The 19,557-nt window shown below is 44.2% G+C and overlaps 1 protein-coding gene across 1 annotated transcript in view; it reads right to left on the bottom strand.

Annotated features, from left to right (window-relative positions):
* The window catches only part of LOC143099816 (fibronectin-like), an 88,630-nt gene that overhangs the window by 27,537 nt on the left and 41,536 nt on the right, over positions 1–19,557 (bottom strand). Inside the window, exons 9-13 of the mRNA XM_076262734.1 lie at positions 5,887–6,156; positions 5,479–5,742; positions 5,026–5,283; positions 4,561–4,830; positions 1,583–1,846 (exon numbers count right to left, since the gene is read on the bottom strand). Of these exons, the coding sequence (XP_076118849.1) occupies positions 1,583–1,846; positions 4,561–4,830; positions 5,026–5,283; positions 5,479–5,742; positions 5,887–6,156 (1,326 nt within the window). The remainder of the gene's footprint in view (positions 1–1,582; positions 1,847–4,560; positions 4,831–5,025; positions 5,284–5,478; positions 5,743–5,886; positions 6,157–19,557) is intronic.

Genomic DNA, 19,557 nt, shown 5'->3' with positions numbered 1-19,557 from the left:
TTACGACCTATTAATTTGGACAACTTTATACAGCCCTATAAAGGCTAAAGTTACCTTTAGTTTTGTTCCAATTTACCGTTGTGTATTAGCCTGGCTAGCGCCACCACTTCTCAATGAGACGTGGTCTGGGAACCAAACGTTAATTTTCTCGTATTTGAAAAAAAAATGCCCAGATTCGTTTATTGGGTGCCACGGATGTCTATCACATGCGTCTGTGCATAACTCATTCCCTATCTCAGGCGAAAATTTGCTCCATGGTCTCCAGGCTGCCTTAGCAGCGTGAATCAAATCGCGCGCAAGGCAGCATGGGAATACCCAGGGTAGTTGTGTATGGCTTTGAAACATCGTGTGCGCTTTAACATCAGCCTATAAGCATTATTCCAGCTGCGCTAAGGTTTAGACAAGCACCACAATTTTGCCTACCTTGTTGTAGCCCATCTGAAATAACTCCAAAACTTTGCTATGTTCCCTCCATCCTTTCGTTGTTTTCAAAAAACGTTTTATATCCATGATGGCCTTGAAGTCTTGAGTTTGTGAATTCGCTTAAATAAACGTATTATGTGCTGTTAACCAGCAACCATAGACAGTAAAAGAAAGCAGCAAGTAGCCTTCGCTACAATTTCTGTAGTTGCTGCGTCCATTCATTGTTATTCTCTCTCCTGCTCAAACTAAAGTTGTGCGTGCATTAAGTTGATGATAACGTGTTTACAAACTCTACTTTACATAAAATAAATATTGTAAATAGCCCACTGTCATGCAGTTAATGGGATACTGTGCAGAGTTGGAAAGTTAGGTCAACTTGGAAAGTGTTTCTCGTTGTCTGTTGATAAGGTACAGCCGTAGCTTACACCTGCAGGAGCGTTTGCTTGGGCGCCTGTGTTGCGAACACATTTCCACGAATCACGGATGTGTTGATGACATAAATTAGGAAATATTAGAGGACTTAATGAGACGAACTGCATGCCGATTCCATTTAACCCAAATGCCCCACCAGCAGCACGGGAGAGTGAGCTTATCTGACAGATCTACATTGTCTATAGTGAGGTAATGTTAGATTACATTGCAAAAATATCACCATGCATTCATAAGCTCGTGATTCAGTGAGAGTGATCCCAAAACATCGGAAAGTGACATTTCTGTATTACATTTTGTCAAGAGGAAAAATCAATAGCAAACTGTTCACAACTGACTATAGCGCTGTGAACCGTTCCTGGTTGCGCCTGGCAAATCCGCCATCATAATAGCAATCCGCTATGGAACAAGCGTGCCTGTTGTTAAAGGGAATGTGAGATGACGCTCTGATTGGTTTATTGCACGTTACGGCCAAACCACACCCATGAATAATGTACCTGCTACAGACCACCCCATTTTAGATTTGCGTCGGGCGCAACAGTCAATTTTCCGCCGGTAAAATAGAAACAGCGCCCAAGATCCGCCCACAAAGCGATTTGCGCGAAGTCAATTGCGTTAAAGTGCAAGATATAGACCATTGTCTCCAAAATAATTAGTAGTAAATAGGGTAATGAATCACAACTTGTAAATAATGTTCTCTATCTTTATGCACAAAGCCCAGGAACCAAACCTGTTTGCACAGTTGCAGACACACATGGACTCCGTCTGTCATCATCCCTGAGGGTGGCCACAGTAAATGTGTACTTCTCTCCTGGAGTGAGCTCCTGAACATGTAGTTTCAGGTCCTGCACTTCCAGATGCTCCTGGCTGCCGTCACCCGTCCATGAGACCCTGAATCTGTGGGGTCCAGTCAGTCCCTCAGGAGGTCCCCAGCGCACACACACAGAGTCTGGCTTCACTGAGGTGAACTCAATGGGCCCAGGAGGAGGCACAGCTGGGAATGAAGAGCAGTACAGATTTCAGCCCTTTTTACTTTTCTACTCAATACAATGGTGGTATTATTATGACCGCCGCGCAGCGAAGCGGCGGTCATATAGGTTTAGTCAGATTTTTTTTTCTTTTTTTTTTTTTTCTTTTTCGCATGTCCAAATTTCTGTCAATGATTCCCGGGACACTGAAAGACCGGGGTAGACGAAACTTGGTGGGCATGTAACCCCATATGGATAGCATGGAACCATCGTTTTTCGTTTTGATCTGTAGCCCCCCCGCTGGACTGCACCCCCCGAAAGGAGGGTAGGGCAGACACAGTTTTCTGTGAATATCTCGAGAACTGTAAGGTTTAGGAGGACCATTTTTTTTTTGTATGTTGATCTCAAGGGGCCATGTCAACCCATTCCATAACCACTCATTTCATGTATAGCGCCACCTAGTTAAACACAAAAAAGTAAAAATGAGGTGTTGTAATCGCAGGTATCTGTGACCTAACATAGTGAAAACTGCACGGAATTGGAAGTGTAGGATCATTATGACACCCTCTGAATGCACGCCAAGTTTCGTGGAATTCCGTTCATGGGGGGCCACACAATAAATTAATTTATGTTACTATACACCAACTGGCCTGTAGGTGGCCGGAGACAGTTTTCTGTGAATATCTCGAGAACCGTAGGGCCTAGGAGGTCCACCTTTTTTTTGTATGTTGATCTCAAGGGGCCATGTCAACCCATCCCATTACCACTTATTTCATGTATAGCGCCACCTAGTTAAAAATTAAAAAGCAAAAAATTAGGTGTTTTCATCACAATATCTCTGGCTGACATGGTCAAAACTGCACGAAATTGAAAGTGTAGGATCATTATGACACCCTCCGAATGCATGCCAAGTTTTGTGTACTTTCGTTCATGGGGGGCCTTACAATAAAACAATTTATGTGTACATTTAGTGACGTACACCAACAAGGATTCCCGGGACACTGAAAGACCGGGGTACACAAAACTTGGTGGGCATGTACCCCCACATGGATAGCATGGAACTGTCATTTTTCGTTTTGATCTGTAGCCCCCCCGCTGGACTGGACCCCCCGAAAGGAGGGTAGGCCAGACACAGTTCTCTGTGAATATCTTGAGAACTGTAGGGCCTAGGATGACCATTTTTTCCGTATATTTGCCTCCAGGGGTCATGTTAACCCAGTTCATGTGCACACATGTGCACAAACAGACACACATTCACAGTAATCATGACACATACTCACACAGTAGACATATGTACGCTTCCATGCACAGGCACATACGCAGGCACGCACACACACACACACACACACACACACACACACACACACACACACACACACTCACACACACACACACACCCACACACATAACATAAACATAACACAAACAATCAAGAATTTCTCATAATTATGAACAGGCAAGATGGAGGTGGGGTTGTATAAAATGAATTTTACATGTGAAATCTATGAACTAATCATTTTTTGGTACTTGTTGTCTAGCAGATACCAGTGAGAATTGAGTGTGGATAATGCAATTTAGTGAGACAGTTAGAATCATACAGGCCTTTCAGCGTGATTTCTTTTTGTGGAAAAAATGTGCTGGACTGGGCGGCGGTCATATTTTGTACCGCTCTGCGGTACATCTAGTTATCACTAGTGCAGTGCCTGTTCAAACATGCTATTCCTGTAGCCCAATTACATGCCTGCAGGTAGGCCTGCTTTGAAAATAGAATAGGGAAAAACATAATTCCAGGTAAGCATTCAATAATGAATAGGTCTACAGATAATATAATAATATAATAAATGTGAAGTGAGCAGAATTTAAGCATGGCTACATGTGACATTTTTTACAAATCAAAATTACATAATCCTAACAGCTGTTTTGAGTCAAGGCTATATGCTTAGCCTATTGAATAACTTGATGATAGAGAAAACAAACCATTTTGTGAAATGATGCATCATATGTAATTTGCAACGGTGTGACTCAAAAACAGTCTCTGGTGGCCTATAAGTGACATCACACTCTGTCTGCCACTCGTTGCTTGTCGCTGGTTATGCTTTGCATGTGTGGCATTCTGAGACGTTCTTTAATTCGGGACCATTATCGCTCGTTTCGATTTAGGACCTTGCAGTTGGAATTGTCATTTGCTTAGTCAAAGTTTAAAGACAATCCAAAGTAGCCTGGGCTATTCTAAGTATCTGTTTATTGCACATCATTTTTTACGTCATTTGGAAGAGCCACTGCATACCTGTGTGTCTTGTCGTGTTGTTGCAAAATCCGCAAAGTTAACTTTATTGTTGAGGTCAGACATGTTAAGTTTTTACCCGTGTAACCTACACTGATCCAGCTTTGCCAAAGCCCTGCTTCTATCCTAACTGATAGCTTACAGTACAGTGGTGTGTGGGAGGGGGAGTGGCTAGCGGCGAAAGCCAATGTGCTTCTTTTACCGATATATTTAACGATATCTTTTGCATTTCTTATTCAAACAACGTCAAATTTGGCACTGCACTTACTCATGCCCATAGCAAGACACCTGCCAAGTTTGAAATCAGTCTGACAAACGGTCAGTGAGATATGCGTGCCAAAGACAGACAGACAGACAGACACACAGACGCTTCTTGCTTTATAGATAGATGAGGTAAGACACAATAATATAAATTGTATTTATTTGTAAGAAATCATTTTATGTCCCATTTCTCACCTGTTTGGATGATGCCTGAAGTAGCCTGACTCTTTCCTCCATCCTTGAGCTCACAGCAGACACTGACAGTGTACTGAGTGTCTGGCTGCAGGTCTGTGAGTGTTGTGCTGCAGGACTCTGTAGAGATGGTCTGTGGTTCAGTCCCTTCACTGTGGTAGGAGATCAGGAAGCTGTGTGGAATCTGCTCCATCCCCTGATGCAGACTCCAGCTGAGATCAGCAGATGTTGGAGTCACTGAACCAACAGTCAGTTTCTCTGGAACTGGAATACCTGATGACAGAAGATGCATTAGTGGTTAATAAATGGATAATCCCATAACATATTCCACATTTCCTATATATCTGTTATAGGAACATATTAATAATGTTCCATCAAAATAAACAGGTCTTAACTACAGGACCTGAGAGACAATTGACTTTCATTAAAGTCAATGAGGACACATTAGGGATCACTGAATATACATACTTGTTCTGATGGTTTTAGAGGGGCAGTTGCTCTGCCTCCCTTTTAGTACAGTTGAAACAGTGATGGAGTATTCTCTTCCGATTTCTAACCCAGAAAATTGGTGCTGTGGAGACTTGGTGGACACAGTCTGTAGACATTCCCCTTCCCTACAGAGGGCCAGTGAGTATGAGGCCTGATCAACTTTTGCTGGTTTGCTCCATGTTACTGTGACTGATGTTACATCCATGTTCATGGTAAGACACTCAGGTGGAGGAATATCTGAAATGCAAAAAGAAAAGTTTTCACAATGTTTTAAAATGTTGATTTAATTTAGGATTAGAATACTGTACATAAATTCAAAAATAATTGACAGGGTACTTGAACTTCCAAACTGAATCTGAATCAAACTGTATCATAATAATCATAAATTATACTTTCTCAATCTTTAATATGCATTGAGTCCAGAAACCAAACCTGTTTGCACAGTTGCAGACACACATGGACTCTGTCTGCCATCGTCCCTGAGGGTGACCACAGTAAATGTGTACTCCTGGGCTGGAGTGAGCTCCTGAACATGTAGTTTCAGGTTCTGCACTTCCAGATGTCCCTTGCTGCCGTTACACATCCACGAGACCCTGAATCTGTGGGGTCCAGTCAGTCCCTCAGGAGGTCCCCAGCACACACACACAGAGTCTGGCTTCACTGAGGTGAACTCAATGGGCCCAGGAGGAGGGACAGCTGGGGATGAATCAGTGTAATGATCAGACACCTTTTTTCATAATATTTGTAATTTTATATGACTCCATGATAATGGTGTTATTGTTTTTTCAAAATCAATAATATAACGTTTATTCATTTTACAAAGATTGTTTTGTTTCTCACCTGTCTGGATGATGGTTGAAGTAACCAAACTCCTTCCCCCATATTTCAGATCACAGCAGACACTGACAGTGTACTGAGTATCTGGCTGCAGGTCTGTGAGTGTTGTGCTGCAGGACTCTGTAGAGATGGTCTGTGGTTCAGTCCCTTCACTGTGGTAGGAGATCAGGAAGCTGTGTGGAATCTGCTCCATCCCCTGATGCAAACTCCAGCTGAGATCAGCTGATGTTGGAGTTACTGAGGCCACAGTCAGTTTCTCTGGAACAGGAATACCTGTGATGACCACAGAAGATGCATTAGTGGCTAATACATTGATAATCTCAGAACATATTTTATAGTATTATATTATATATCTGATAGGAAAATGTAAAAGGGAAGATCCGGAGTTTAAACAACCTGGGGTCTATTTGTGTATGATAAGAGGATCAAACTTTCATTTGGGAGCAAAATAACATTCAGAAGAATTTTGAGCGAGACCTTTATTTGCATTAGCAACAAAATGGGTTGCAGCGGGCATACACACACATCAAAATAAATAGCTATTTTCATACCACTGACAAAGTTCAAAATAGCCTTACATTTTGGTGGTAGTATCCATATGGTACAGATAAACCGAAGTTGTGATGTATGTGCCATTGGGTAGCCTACCCGTTCCACTAGTTGGCGCTGTGCCACCACTGTTACAGTGATTAGACCTATCTGTATGTAAGTCTACTAAGGGTGCGTTTGTAAATTGCAACTCCTAGCACACTCTGAAACTTTTTAACTGTTCGTAAATTTAGAGGTTATCAGTCTCTATTATTAGTAGGTTAAAATAATTGCTCACATAGTGTTCCTCATCATCACTGTCAAGAATCTTTGCATTAGTGGAATTGAGTTCTGAATGACAGTCAAACCCTGTTTCACAAGTGCTGTAGTGGTGTCCATATTATAAACCCTACTGTCCCTAACCCCAAATAACCGTTCGTAAATTCCATAGACAGTAAATTATATGGACACTATCCCATAGACTTCGAACGAGACGAGTGAAGCAAATTTCCTGTTGGCCAACTTCGGTTCTTGCGCATCCTCAGTCCAGTCGTGAGTGAGAAACGTGTGACATTAAGCAACAGACTAAAACACAGTAACTCGTCTGGTAGCCGTGCTAAGAGAATTGATAACGTGCAGAGTGCTGCGAATTCAAGTGCTTGCGAGTTCGAGTGCAGCTTTTGGTGGGGATTTGTTTTGATTTGTTCTAGTGCCAACCAATCAAAACACTTAATTGTTTTTCCCCATCGATGCTTTCCTAAATATCTTACCCGTGGACTTTCCGCTAGACTGCCTTCGAGTTTCTTATCCAGAGAATAGGGTTACTTCGCTCCTGTGCTCAGCGACCTCGGCGGATAACACAAAGTACTGTAAGTACTGCGGACGCTGCCATTTCCATCGGGACCGCCCCTGATGCGGTTCCGCGGTTTAGGCCGGTGAATCACAGGCCTAAAGTGTTGGTACCTGGTCCCCCCCCCCCCCCCCCCCCGAGCGGGCACAGTTGCGATCTCCGCTTCCCCTTCCAGCCGAGCCATTGGCTGGTATGGCGCTAACCGATCGCGGTAAAGCACCACCGATCACTTTCTACCCACTATCTTGCTAGTACAGCGCAGTGAGCACACGGCCCCACCCACTGGCTAGTTAGCTTGGGCAAAATCCCTTTTTTATGCTCAGGACAAGATGCAGGGGAGTATTGTTGCGCTCAGATGATCTAGAGTTTTAGCCAGGTGCGTTTAAACTAAGAGTTGAAGAGAGAGAGAGGAGTAGTTCGCACACTGAAATAATTGACTTAAACAAAGTCTACCGAAAGAGTTTTTCCATTTAATTTTAAGAGCAAGAGCAGACGTTTCAGCCGTCCGGCTATTCTCAATGCTCAAAGTTATGCTCAGGACAAAACACGCATACCTGGTCCCCAGCTGCAAAGTCCTCTCCTCGGCAACAGGTACTCCCCAGTTCAGGGGATGGCCCAAACACCAGGTCCACAGGGGTACGGAGTTCTCTTCCAAACATCAAAGCCGCAGGGGTGTACCGTGTTGACTCTTGTACAGCTGTCCTGTATGCCCATAGGACCAGGGGCAGATAGGGGTCCAAGTCCTGCTGCCAGCGGCGTGTCAAAATAGTGAGCTGAGTAGCCAACGTGCGGTTAAACCCCTCGACCAGCCAGTCACTCTGTGGATGCAAAGGTGTAGTCCGAGTTTTTCTGACCCCCAGCAACCGGCACACTTCTTTGAACGTATCAGCCTCAAAGTTACGTCCCTGGTCACTATGTAGCTCTTCAGGCACACCAAACCGGCAAAACATTTCCTTCACCAGCCGGTCTGTGGTGGTAGCAGCGCTCTGGTCCGGAACTGCATATGCTTCTGGCCACTTAGTAAAGTAGTACATTGCCACTAACACATAATGATTTCCAGCATCAGTGACAGAAAAACGGCCCATAATGCCTACTGCTACCCTCTCCACCTGCCCACCTGATACTGTTGTAGGGGTGCATGTGAGCGCCGGATTGGTCCTTTCTTAGCTGTACAGTCATCGCAACGATGGACATGCATCTCCACGTCCTGCCAACATCCCGGCCAGTAAAAGCGGGACCGCAGCCGGTGCAGTGTTTTGAAGATACTGAAGTGGCCAGCCCCCACCGAGCCATGGACCAGGCAAAGGACTCGCCGCCGTAGACAAGCAGGCAGGAGTAGCTGTAGTATTTCACGTTGTCCACCTGTTGCTCCACGAAACAGGGCCATTGTGAATGGAGTGCCTTCACCTATGAGTTCAGAGCCGAGATAGCAGCCCATGGCGGTCTCTGTCCTGCTGTCACCCAATACCAGACCAGGGCTATTATGGGGTCTTGACGCTGGTTTCTCTGGAGCTCTTGGTGGTCAATGAACGTCCGCTCGTCACCATCTGGTGTTGTAGGCTGCGACTCGCTGCTTGCACCTGTTGATGGCTGTGCGCCGTCACTTACTCCCGGAGTGAGATCTCGTATGACTGCCACCATTGCGTACGCTGTATTATGTGCCTCCTGACACAAACAGGCCGACATTGCTCTTTTTCACATGGCCGACAAGATAAGGCGTCCGCGTTCACATGAACTGTAACATCTCGAGCCATCAAGCCAGCTGTCCTTCCGGCTAGCCATGTCAGCGACGCATGGTCAGTGTGCAGTAGAAATCGCATTCCATACAGATAAGTCCTGAAATTACGGATACCCAGGACCAATGCCAATAACTCCCGTTGCGTGACGCAATAATTCCTTTCAGGTCGGCTGAGAGCGCAACTGAAATATGCGACCACCTGCTCTCCATCTTCTCCCTCCTGTGACAACACAGCACCGACACCCAGGTTACTGGCATCAGTGTCTAGGATGAATGGTTTGCTGGGATCAGGGAATGCGAGCATCGGGGATTCGGTGAGCGCCTTCCTTAGGCTGTTGAATGCTGTATCCTCGCTCCACTGAAACAGGTGTTCTTTTTGTGTCAGGCGATGCAATGGGTTGGCAATGGTGGAGACGTTATGGACAAAACGCCTGTATTAAGACGCGTTTTCAAAGTCAAAGTCCGCTGCGTGAGTAAGTATGTCATCCAGAAAGACTACACAACGATTCTTTGGAATTTTCGCCAAGACTCTCAAATTAATCTCTCAAAACTGGCTGGCTGGGGCCGTTGCAAAGTTCGAACGGTAGGACTTTAAATTGCCATAGTCCCTCTCCGATGGAGAATGCAGTCTTTGGCCGTGCTTCAGGCATCAGCTCTAACTGCCAATATCCGCAGTGGAGGTCTAATGAGCTAAACCACTTTAAGCCAGCAATGTAGTCCAGGGTATCATCGATGCAAGGCAACGGATAACAGTCTTTTCATGTGACTTTATTCAGGCGACGATAGTCCACGCAAAACCGCAATAAACCGTCTTTTTTTACTAGCACTGCAGGAGCAGCCCATGGGCTGTTACTGGGATCAATTACATTTCTTTAATTTTCTGTTCTGCAGCTGCTCTTTTGGCCAAGGGAAGCCGCCGGGGACAGAGACGAATAGGGTGAGCATCTCCTGTATCGATGTTGTGCTGGCCCAGGTAAGTGCAGACACACTCTCTGTGAAAATGTCTGTGAACTGTTCCAGCAACTCTCTTAGCTGCACCTTTTGGCTACGCTTCAGTCCTTCGCTGCTCCGCTTAAACAGTTCCTCAATAGCCTGTCTTGGCTCTGTTGATGGCGTTGCTCCTTGTGTGCGTGGTAGTAGCGGTTTGCAGGCTGGCGTAGAAACAGAGTTTCTCTCCCTCTCCGGTAATGAAGCGTCGGCTTGCTGCACCGTCGCTGGGCCTATGGCGCCTTTGACTCTCAACTGATGCGTCTTCCTCGGTGGCTGGGCTGTCTCCATGGCGTGTTGGTGCTATAACCTCGGTGATCCCCTTCAGCAGCAAGCAGTCTCCATCGGCAGGTCGCAGGGCCACAATTTCAGCGCCCAGACAGAGCTTTTGTCTGAGTACATCCACTGTGGCTCCCCACTCCGCCAGCAGATCTAACCCCACAATACACTCATCGTAGATATCAGCTAACCAGAACGAATGCTGCCTTGTCTTAACGGCTACCTCTATTTCCAAGACTTTCCGACCCATCATTTTGGCTTTTTCACCGGTGACTGTTGCTATCCTTTTCTTGGTGCTTATCCAGCTGTTGTTTTCCGGATCATCCGTACCTGGCAACGTGCCAGGGCGCATAATGGAGAGGGTGGATCCTGTATCCACCAAAGCTCGGCAGAGGACGCCTTCAATCTTACAGTTCATATATAGCCCGTAGACATGGCCCAGTCGACCGATTCAAAGCTGCATCTTCCTTAAGGAGGAATTATTTCTTGAGAGCGGCAGACCTCCCTCCGTGGTACTGCCTTCTAGTTTAACTGGGACGTGCTGAGGGGTGAAGGAGCCAGGCAGTAGCAAGCTACATGACCTTGTTCGCCGCAGAGGTAACACCCATCTGACCGGCAAGATGTTATCGAGAGCCTACGAGAGCGCTGTGACGTGCTTGAGGTGGCAAAACATACTGCTGCTTCCTCCCCTTCTTCCTCACTCTCGCTGATGTCGGCTTGACGGATTCGGTGTCTGCCGTCGGTGGACCGCAGGAGGATGTGTTCGACTCGCTCTGCCACTTTGAGAGCCACGCCCAACGAATCGAGAGAACGGAGACGAATATGTGACCAGCCATGAGAAAACCAGCAACAAGTCTCCTAGTTATTTGGAGATTCTGAAGGTGTAGTTTCTAAGCTTTCCAATGATGATAATATTTGAAGAAGTTATGTCCATTTGAATGTATGCACACCTCAAACCTCTTTAATGACAAAACTGGCAAAAAAACATTTGCATTTCTCACCCCAGGAATTGTCACCTCCTGGCTAGTCAACACAATAGGGAGGGAAAGTGAAAACCAGCGCCCCAAGTGGTTGCGTTCCTATCGAAGAGCAGCTCCAATGTTAAGTCCCATAGACCTATTTTTTAAAAAAATATTGTAAAGCCAAATCAGCAAAGTTATCCACCAAAAATAATTTTCGGTGTGTATACAGTAGGGTTGGTAATGAATAATCGATGATCGATTATTTGTTTGTAAGAATTTATTCGACTAAAATTCTAAGCCTAATAAATAATCGTTCTAGTCGCGCGCATTATGAGAACAGCTATAACTTCCAGTATCTTGTGCGACAACAGACAACGAGACGAGCAGAGATGAAGCGGGCTAGGTGAAGTGCAGTGTGGGACCATTTCTCTAGAAAAGACGATAAAGTCCAATGTAATTATTGTGACGCCCTGTTTACCTACCATAGTGCAACGTCTCCACTAATATATCATCTGAAAAATGTAGGCTACATCCGAACGTTAACTCCGGCGAAGTCGGCTCAAGCGGAGGGATCCAGCAGCCAACCATTCAGGCTTCACTAGCCTCCGTCCCATCTGAACGAGTTTTTTCAGCTGCCGGACTGACAGTAAATCGATTGCGCACACGCCTTACCCCAGAACATGTGAATATGTTGATTTTTATGAACAAGAACACATAGGTGAGTGTGATAGGTAATGTATGCCCAGGCAGTCCATGCAGGCCAGTTTCTCACCTTACTGTAGCCTGTAAGGTAGCCTGCATCTCGCCAATACGTTGCCACGACAGTCAGTTTATAACAGTTTAATGATCTAATATGGCAATAAGCCAGGTTTTGATATCGTTATTGTGAATTTGTGTCGAGTTTGATGGCCGTCAATTTCGTTCATAGTAACGTAATCTAAGTTAAAACTCAATTGTCAAATAGGCTAATTGCCGCCAGCGTTGAGCTGAAGTTTAACAGAATACAGTCATTAGAGACCATGTTATTTCTTAATGTCTACTTGCCTACTTTTTTTTAAAGTGATCAGGCAGTGATGCGTTTGCATAGCCTACATGTTAAAAATCCGTCGGATGCCATAATGCACTGTAATAAACTAAAGTTGACTACTAAATGGCGTATTTCTTTAATAAATCTATTTTAATCAGTCCTGTGTGCGTGTTTTGACCTTAATTTGTGTGGGGGTGATGGTGAAGGCAAATTCAAACCAAAGATCCTTAATATACAAATATAATATGCTTTATAACCGTCTCTGTTCAAACCATGCGGCTCTGAGCGGAGACAAGTGACGTCATGCTTTAGTGAATAATCGATTAATTGTTTGATAACGTTATCAATATTCGAACATGAAAATTCCTGAAAAGTCCCAACCCTAGTATACAGTAATAATCTTCAAACTGTGAAAATGTCAGGCCCTATTTTGCCTTATTTAAAAAAAAAATTGAATTGCTCCTTTTGTTTCATAAACGGACTACAAAAGAAGTCACGTGACTTTACCCTTCGACGTTACTCACGGTAGCATGGTTTGTTTATTAGCCTGGTTAGCATTGACACTTAACACTGCCAGCTCTTCATGTGAGTAGAAGCACAACACCAGTTATCCAGATATAAAGGTAATCACCACGCGGTTTACATCACGCTCCGTTATTACAAAAATATCTTAAGCCAGTTAAACAAATTGCCGTATTGATCAGTTAGAGAATAAGCACCCAAACCTGTGACGTCACATGCAACTTTAGTTCGTTATCACCATGTTAAGACAAAAACTCAAAACAATTCAACTTATCCTAAAAATAAGGAATGACCACTAGAAGCAATAGAGGTGACCCCAGTGCCTAGCATATGGAAGGCATTAAATTAAGATCCCAATGTGCACCGAGATATATTTTTTCTAAAAAAAAATCCCATCCACTCTGCTAAACTCTAGGAATGCAACCAGTAGGTGGCGATGGGATTACTTTCCCTCCCTATGGTGCTCATTTGCATGTCATTCAGATAAGCCCTACCCCCTACACTCAGTGACAGATGTCAGTCAGAGGCAATTCTAGAGTCTGTGGGGGCCCTAAGCAAAAATTCCTAAGGGGCCCTACCGACCAGGGTTCATCACCAATGTTAGGCTGTAAATAATCTGACATGAATTATTTTTAAAATATATATGTATCTTAAAGAATAATAAATAAATAAATAGAATAAAATACAGTAAATTACTTAAAAAATCCAATACAAACTTTTTAGAAAATATAAAGTATAGAAGTGAAATAGTTTTATTGGGGTCCTATACCCAAAATTAGTAATTCATTTATCTTGATGAACTCTGTTTTATCTCCCCTTTCAATATTGTGAATAGTAAATGTTGGCACTACAACATAACTGTGGCATTGATGGACAGTTTAATACGGAGCTTGGCTTATTCTAATTACTTCTTTGGATAAAGTCTATCTTACTTTTATTCTTAAATAGGCTACTTGGTTGACCCATCTCCTGACAATGTTACAATGTTTATTGTTTGCCTACAAGAAATATTAGCATGCAGAGTGAGAAGCGAACTACAGGAGTTGAAGCTGGGAGAAAAATAGCTGGGCCTATAAAGATCAATGGAAAGAAAATGTTGCGATTGTAGCAGGGTAGCTTGTGCTTTCCCTGTTTCCCTCTGGCAGATCCGGATTGGAGGTGGGCACGTTAATGAAAGGGGCGGCCCTTTTGGCGGAGGGGCGGAGTGGTAAGTTTGTGTCAGTGAGCGCTTTTTCGTTTGCTTTGGAAGCTATTTGTTTGTTTTTGGTAGAGTGAGGGTGTCGGTCCGACGGCCGTCGGCTGGCCGGCACTTTTGCTTTTCTTTCATTTGATCGCAATATGCCAGGCTCTACAGGAAATATTGAGAGTGATATGGAGGGGCAAGAAAGAGAAGGGGAAGTGGTGGTGTTGGTGGTGGCGAAAGCCCAGCTAGTAAAGGTAGAAGAATTGAGGAAGATGAGTTCAAAGTGCTGATGAAATTCAATGTGGATATCTCTAAACATGACATTTCCAATCCAATGCGTTTAACTAAATTGATTAGAGAAGCTGTTGGAGAGGTGGTATCAGCGAGGTATATTAGCAACAACAAGGTCATAGTGTTTTGCAAGTCTAGCCAGCAAAAACAGAAGGCCTTATGCTTGAGTAAACTAGGGAAGGAGGATGTGGAATGTGTGGAGGTGGGGGTAAGAGATGGAATAAGAGGAGTCATTTCTGGTGCCCCCATGAATATTTCTGAAGAGGTAATGAGAACTTGTATGGAGGGAGGGACACTAGTGAAGGCAACTCGGTTTCACACTACCAAGGAAGGGAAAAGCACACTTTGATGGCACTCCTCACGGTGCGACGTCGCGGCTCTCTCTCAGTCATAGTTTACTTTGTTTGGTATGTGTGTGTGTTTACTCTACTTTTTCCCGGATTGAACGCGGTTAGACACACATATGACACATATATATATATCACATATTCAACCAACTTCAACTCCTTGCATTCCCGGAGCTGCGGCCCAATACAGAAAGGACGCCTGCAGCGTACTATCCTGGAGTTCACCGCCCGAGGAGGAAACGCGGAAGGCGAGGAGGTACAGAGCGGAGACTCCGGCGCCTGGCTCGCCGCGGTAGGTTAACTATACCGAGCATCCTGCTGAGCAACACGCAATCAATGGAAAATAAAATGGACGAGATCTCCTGTAGGCTAGCAACGCAGCAACATATCAGAGATTGTTCGATGCTCTGTTTTACGGAAACTTGGCTCAATGGACATCCTCCTGACGAGGCTGTCACACCGCCAGGTTATGCTATCTACCGGTGTGACCGTAACATGGAAGATTCGGGCAAAACTCGCGGAGGGGGCATTGCAGCCCTCATCAAGCAGTCATGGTGTACAGACACCAAGATCGTGGCTAAACTGTGCTCACCAAACGTGGAATACCTGACCATCAAGTGCAGACCCTTCTACATACCAAGGGAGTTGCAATGCATCATACTGACTGTTGTTTACATCCCGTCTTCTGCCAATGGGGAAGACGCACTGTCGGAACTTTACAGCATGATCAGTAAATATGAGAACACATACCCTGATGCTGCATTTGTGGTGTTAGGTGATTTCAATCATTGTAATTTAAGGTCAGAAATTTGAACAGTACATTACTTTCCCTACCAGAGGGAATAATATATTGGACAAATGTTATAGTAATCTAACAAAAGCATATACCAGGCATGAAAACGGGTAAGGGGTGAAAAAGGTGAGAAGGGCGCGTGAAGAGGGAAATGGCCGTTTCATAGCAAAACAAGCGCGAGTGACATTGTTGCCAATAGTGCATAGCTTCCATGGAGTATGAAGTTGCCTAAAACCAGAGATTTATAAAGAAAACAAACAAATTTTTAAAAAAATAATTTTGCGCTGTTTGGCAACATGCTTCAGCCTGGTCCTCCTCAGTAATCTATGAGTTTTCTTTCTTTATTTATTTCTTTGTGCCTGAAGTTATCAGACATTTCTGAAGATTTCATAGGCCTAATGGACACTTCATAGTAGAGTATTAGAATAAGTCTGAATATGTGTTGGACCAAACCAGGTAATAAATAAAGTTGGGTAGGGTAGACTAGGCTTTAATTTGTAAAATTGGTTTGAAATGTTTTAACCTGCAGCCTAGGCTACTTACAGATTGTGGCATTGTGCTAATGTGTTTAACCAACCAATAAAGTTGTGTGAACAGTGTTCACATTACATGTTAAACCCTGTAGACACAGACTATGCCTACTGATCAGGCCACTGAACGTTTCTTAAAAGACAGCATTACTATGTCAAACACTGCTTTTGTCTCTCAACTTGACAAAACGCACCAGCCCAGTTTAGGAGCATTTAATTCAACTATTTATTCACATTAGCCTTTGCTATACCTACTGATAAAGTATGCCTATTTTCTTCACCTTTAGTCGATCTAGATGGCTCAAACTGCACGTATTCAACATCAAATGAACTCGTTATGTCTATATTTCTGTCCAATATCGCTAACTTATCGCAGCCTATGCTACTATGCTGCAACAATCTCAACGTCTTTTTCTTACAGTTACAGAAGTTGAAAGTTTCAACTAGCCCACCTGTGACATCAATAAGCATCTCTCCTGGCCGGGCTCACATTCCAGATGACATTTCAGACGCATATATCTGTAGTCCAGCGCAAGCGTTCTGTTCGCGTTGCACCCGCGGCAAAAATTAGCTTCCACTGTTTAATAGGCTAAATGCATAGGGGCTCCATTCACATAACCGTTGCTGGATCAGACAAGTTTTTAATTGGGCTCGTCTTACAACGCATGCGTTTACGTCTGCACGTAATTTGTAAAGTCAGTTGTAACCCCATACCCCCCCCCCCCCCCCCTAAATATTTTCTCATCGGATCTGCGTGAACCACGCAGGTCCCCTATTCTGGATTCAAAACGGCGAATTTCGCCGAAAGGTGAGGAGTTTTAATGCCTGATATACTGCAGTGCCTGAGCCAAATTTGGGCAAATCTGATCATATTTCCATTTTACTGCAACCAACATATAGAAAAAAGCTGAAAGCAGAGCCAGTCTCAGTCGTGACAGTACAGAAGTGGTCAGAAAATGCACTATCTGAACTGAGAGACTGCCTACAAACTACCAACATGGATGTGTTCCGGATAGCCTCAGATAACATTCATGAGTATACAGAGACTGTGAGCTGTTACATTAGCTGGTGTACATCTGTTTGTGTGCCCTCCAGGAGGTATCGAGTATATCCAAATCAGAAGCCATGGTTTAACCAAGACATTCGAGTCAAGATCAAGGAACGGAACGTGGCTTTCCTGTCTGGAAAATGAACATCAGTACAGGATGGCTCGATACTCCCTGCTCAAATCAATCAGAGTGGCTAAGAAGTCACACGCAGTAAAACTATAGAACTGTTACACAGGCAATGACTCCCGCAGGATGTGGCAGGGCATCCAGGCTGTTACAAACTACAAGGGGAACAAACACACAGCCAGCACTTCAGACACCACCCTACCAGATAAGCTCAATGCCTTTTATGCCCGGTTTGACACTCACCAGCAGAACATCATACCAGCATTACCACCAGAAGGCCTGGGGGAGAGTAGCCTCCAGGTAACACGGGCAGAAGTTCTAAGATCTCTTCAGCAGGTCAACCCCCGCAAGGCAGCAGGGCCGGATGGAGTTTCAGCAAGAGTGCTGAAAGCCTGTGCAGCAGAGCTGGCTGATGTACACTGATATCTTTAACACCTCGCTGGCTCAGGCTGTTGTCCCGCTGCTCTTCAAAAGATCCACAATCATACCGGTTCCGAAGAAGTCACACACAACCTGTATGAATGATTTTCGTCCAGTAGCACTCACTTCAGTTGCCATGAAGTGTCTGGAGAAACTGGTGCTGAAGGCCATGGACACCATCATTCCCGTAACCACTGACCCCCTCCAATTCGCTTACAGGAAAAACAGATCAGTGGACGATACAGTGGCCCTAGCCCTGCACTCAGCCCTGGAGCACCTTGACAACCCCAACACATATGTCCGTATGTTGTTCCTGGACTACAGCTCAGCTTTCAATACTATTCAGCCCACCAAGCTAGTGGCTAAACTGGTAGGTCTTGGATTGCCCTCTCACACCTGCAGTTGGATACTTGACTTCCTAACAGAAAGATCACAGGTGGTTCGAGTGGGGAACAGGGTATCAACAGCACTGACCATCAGCACTGGGACCCCTCAGGGCTGCTGCCACAGCCCAAGACTGTTTACACTATACACCCATGACTGTCTATCTTCACATAAACTCTGCCAAGTTTACAAATTTGCAGACGACACATCCATTCTAGGGCTTATTAGGGGAGGTGATGAAACGCAGTACAGACAGGAGGTGGATAAAATACTAAGGGTGTCACGATTTCGATTTTATTTCGAAATCGATCGAAATTGCATCTTAATCTCGAACTTCGAACTTAAAAGTAGAATCGACGATGCAGCCACACCCCCAATGTCACGTCCAGCATGTAGCCTATGCCAAGACGCACAAACACACATGCACATGCTGAACTGCAGCGTCAACACTCCTCTAATTTTAGGATGCAGTTAAAATATAGGCCTACACATCAACCTACCGAAATCAAAGCCCCTCTTGCTACTTTGAAATCACCGGTGTGGAAGTATTCGTTCATTCACGTCCATTAAAACTAACTTAGCCTACTCAACTTAGCAAGTGAAAAGATGGTCTAATTACAGTCCAAAGTTACTTTAAGGCTTAAAATGCACATTTATAAGTACATATTCCATGAACACTAACCTTGGGTCTCTTCGGAGTGTGCTGAAACAATCAGATTAACATTCTGTGTTGTTGTTTGGCTTGGGCCAAAAGTGTGAAGTGGCACACTTGCGCTGTTTGGCAACATGCTTCAGCCTGGTCCTCCTCAGTAATCTATGAGTTTTCTTTCTTTATTTATTTCTTTGTGCCTGAAGTTATCAGACATTTCTGAAGATTTCATAGGCCTAATGGACACTTCATAGTAGAGTATTAGAATAAGTCTGAATAAGATAAGTCTGAATATTTGTTGGACCAAACCAGGTAATAAATAAAGTTGGGTAGGGTAGACTAGGGTTTAATTTGTAAAATTGGTTTGAAATGTTTTAACCTGCAGCCTAGGCTACTTACAGATTGTGGCATTGTGCTAATGTGTTTAACCAACCAATAAAGTTGTGTGAACAGTGTTCACATTACATGTTAAACCCTGTAGACACAGACTATGCCTACTGATCAGGCCACTGAACGTTTCTTAAAAGACAGATGCAGATGCAATCGACGATGCAGCCACACCCCCAATGTCACGTCCAGCATGTAGCCTATGCCAAGACGCACAAACACACATGCACGTGCTGAACTGCAGCGTCAACACTCCTCTAATTTTAGGATGCAGTTAAAATATAGGCCTACACATCAACCTACCGAAATCAAAGCCCCTCTTGCTACTTTGAAATCACCGGTGTGGAAGTATTCGTTCATTCACGTCCATTAAAACTAACTTAGCCTACTCAACTTAGCAAGTGAAAAGATGGTCTAATTACAGTCCAAAGTTACTTTAAGGCTTAAAATGCACATTTATAAGTACATATTCCATGAACACTAACCTTGGGTCTCTTCGGAGTGTGCTGAAACAATCAAATTAACATTCTGTGTTGTTTCATTTTACTATGTTCACGTCTCTGTTTTAGCCTAAAGTTAGTTCTGTTTACATTACAACCTCGCGGTTGGAACGGTTTCAAAA

This window comes from Alosa pseudoharengus, unplaced genomic scaffold (genome assembly GCF_046254945.1).
Source record: "Alosa pseudoharengus isolate Yale_2024_CS ecotype anadromous, Long Island Sound unplaced genomic scaffold, YU_APseudo_1.1 YU_APseudo_1.1_scf_3, whole genome shotgun sequence".
NCBI lineage: Eukaryota > Metazoa > Chordata > Actinopteri > Clupeiformes > Clupeidae > Alosa > Alosa pseudoharengus.
Note: the sequence above shows the minus strand (reverse complement) of the source record. Positions and strands in the feature narration are given on the sequence as shown.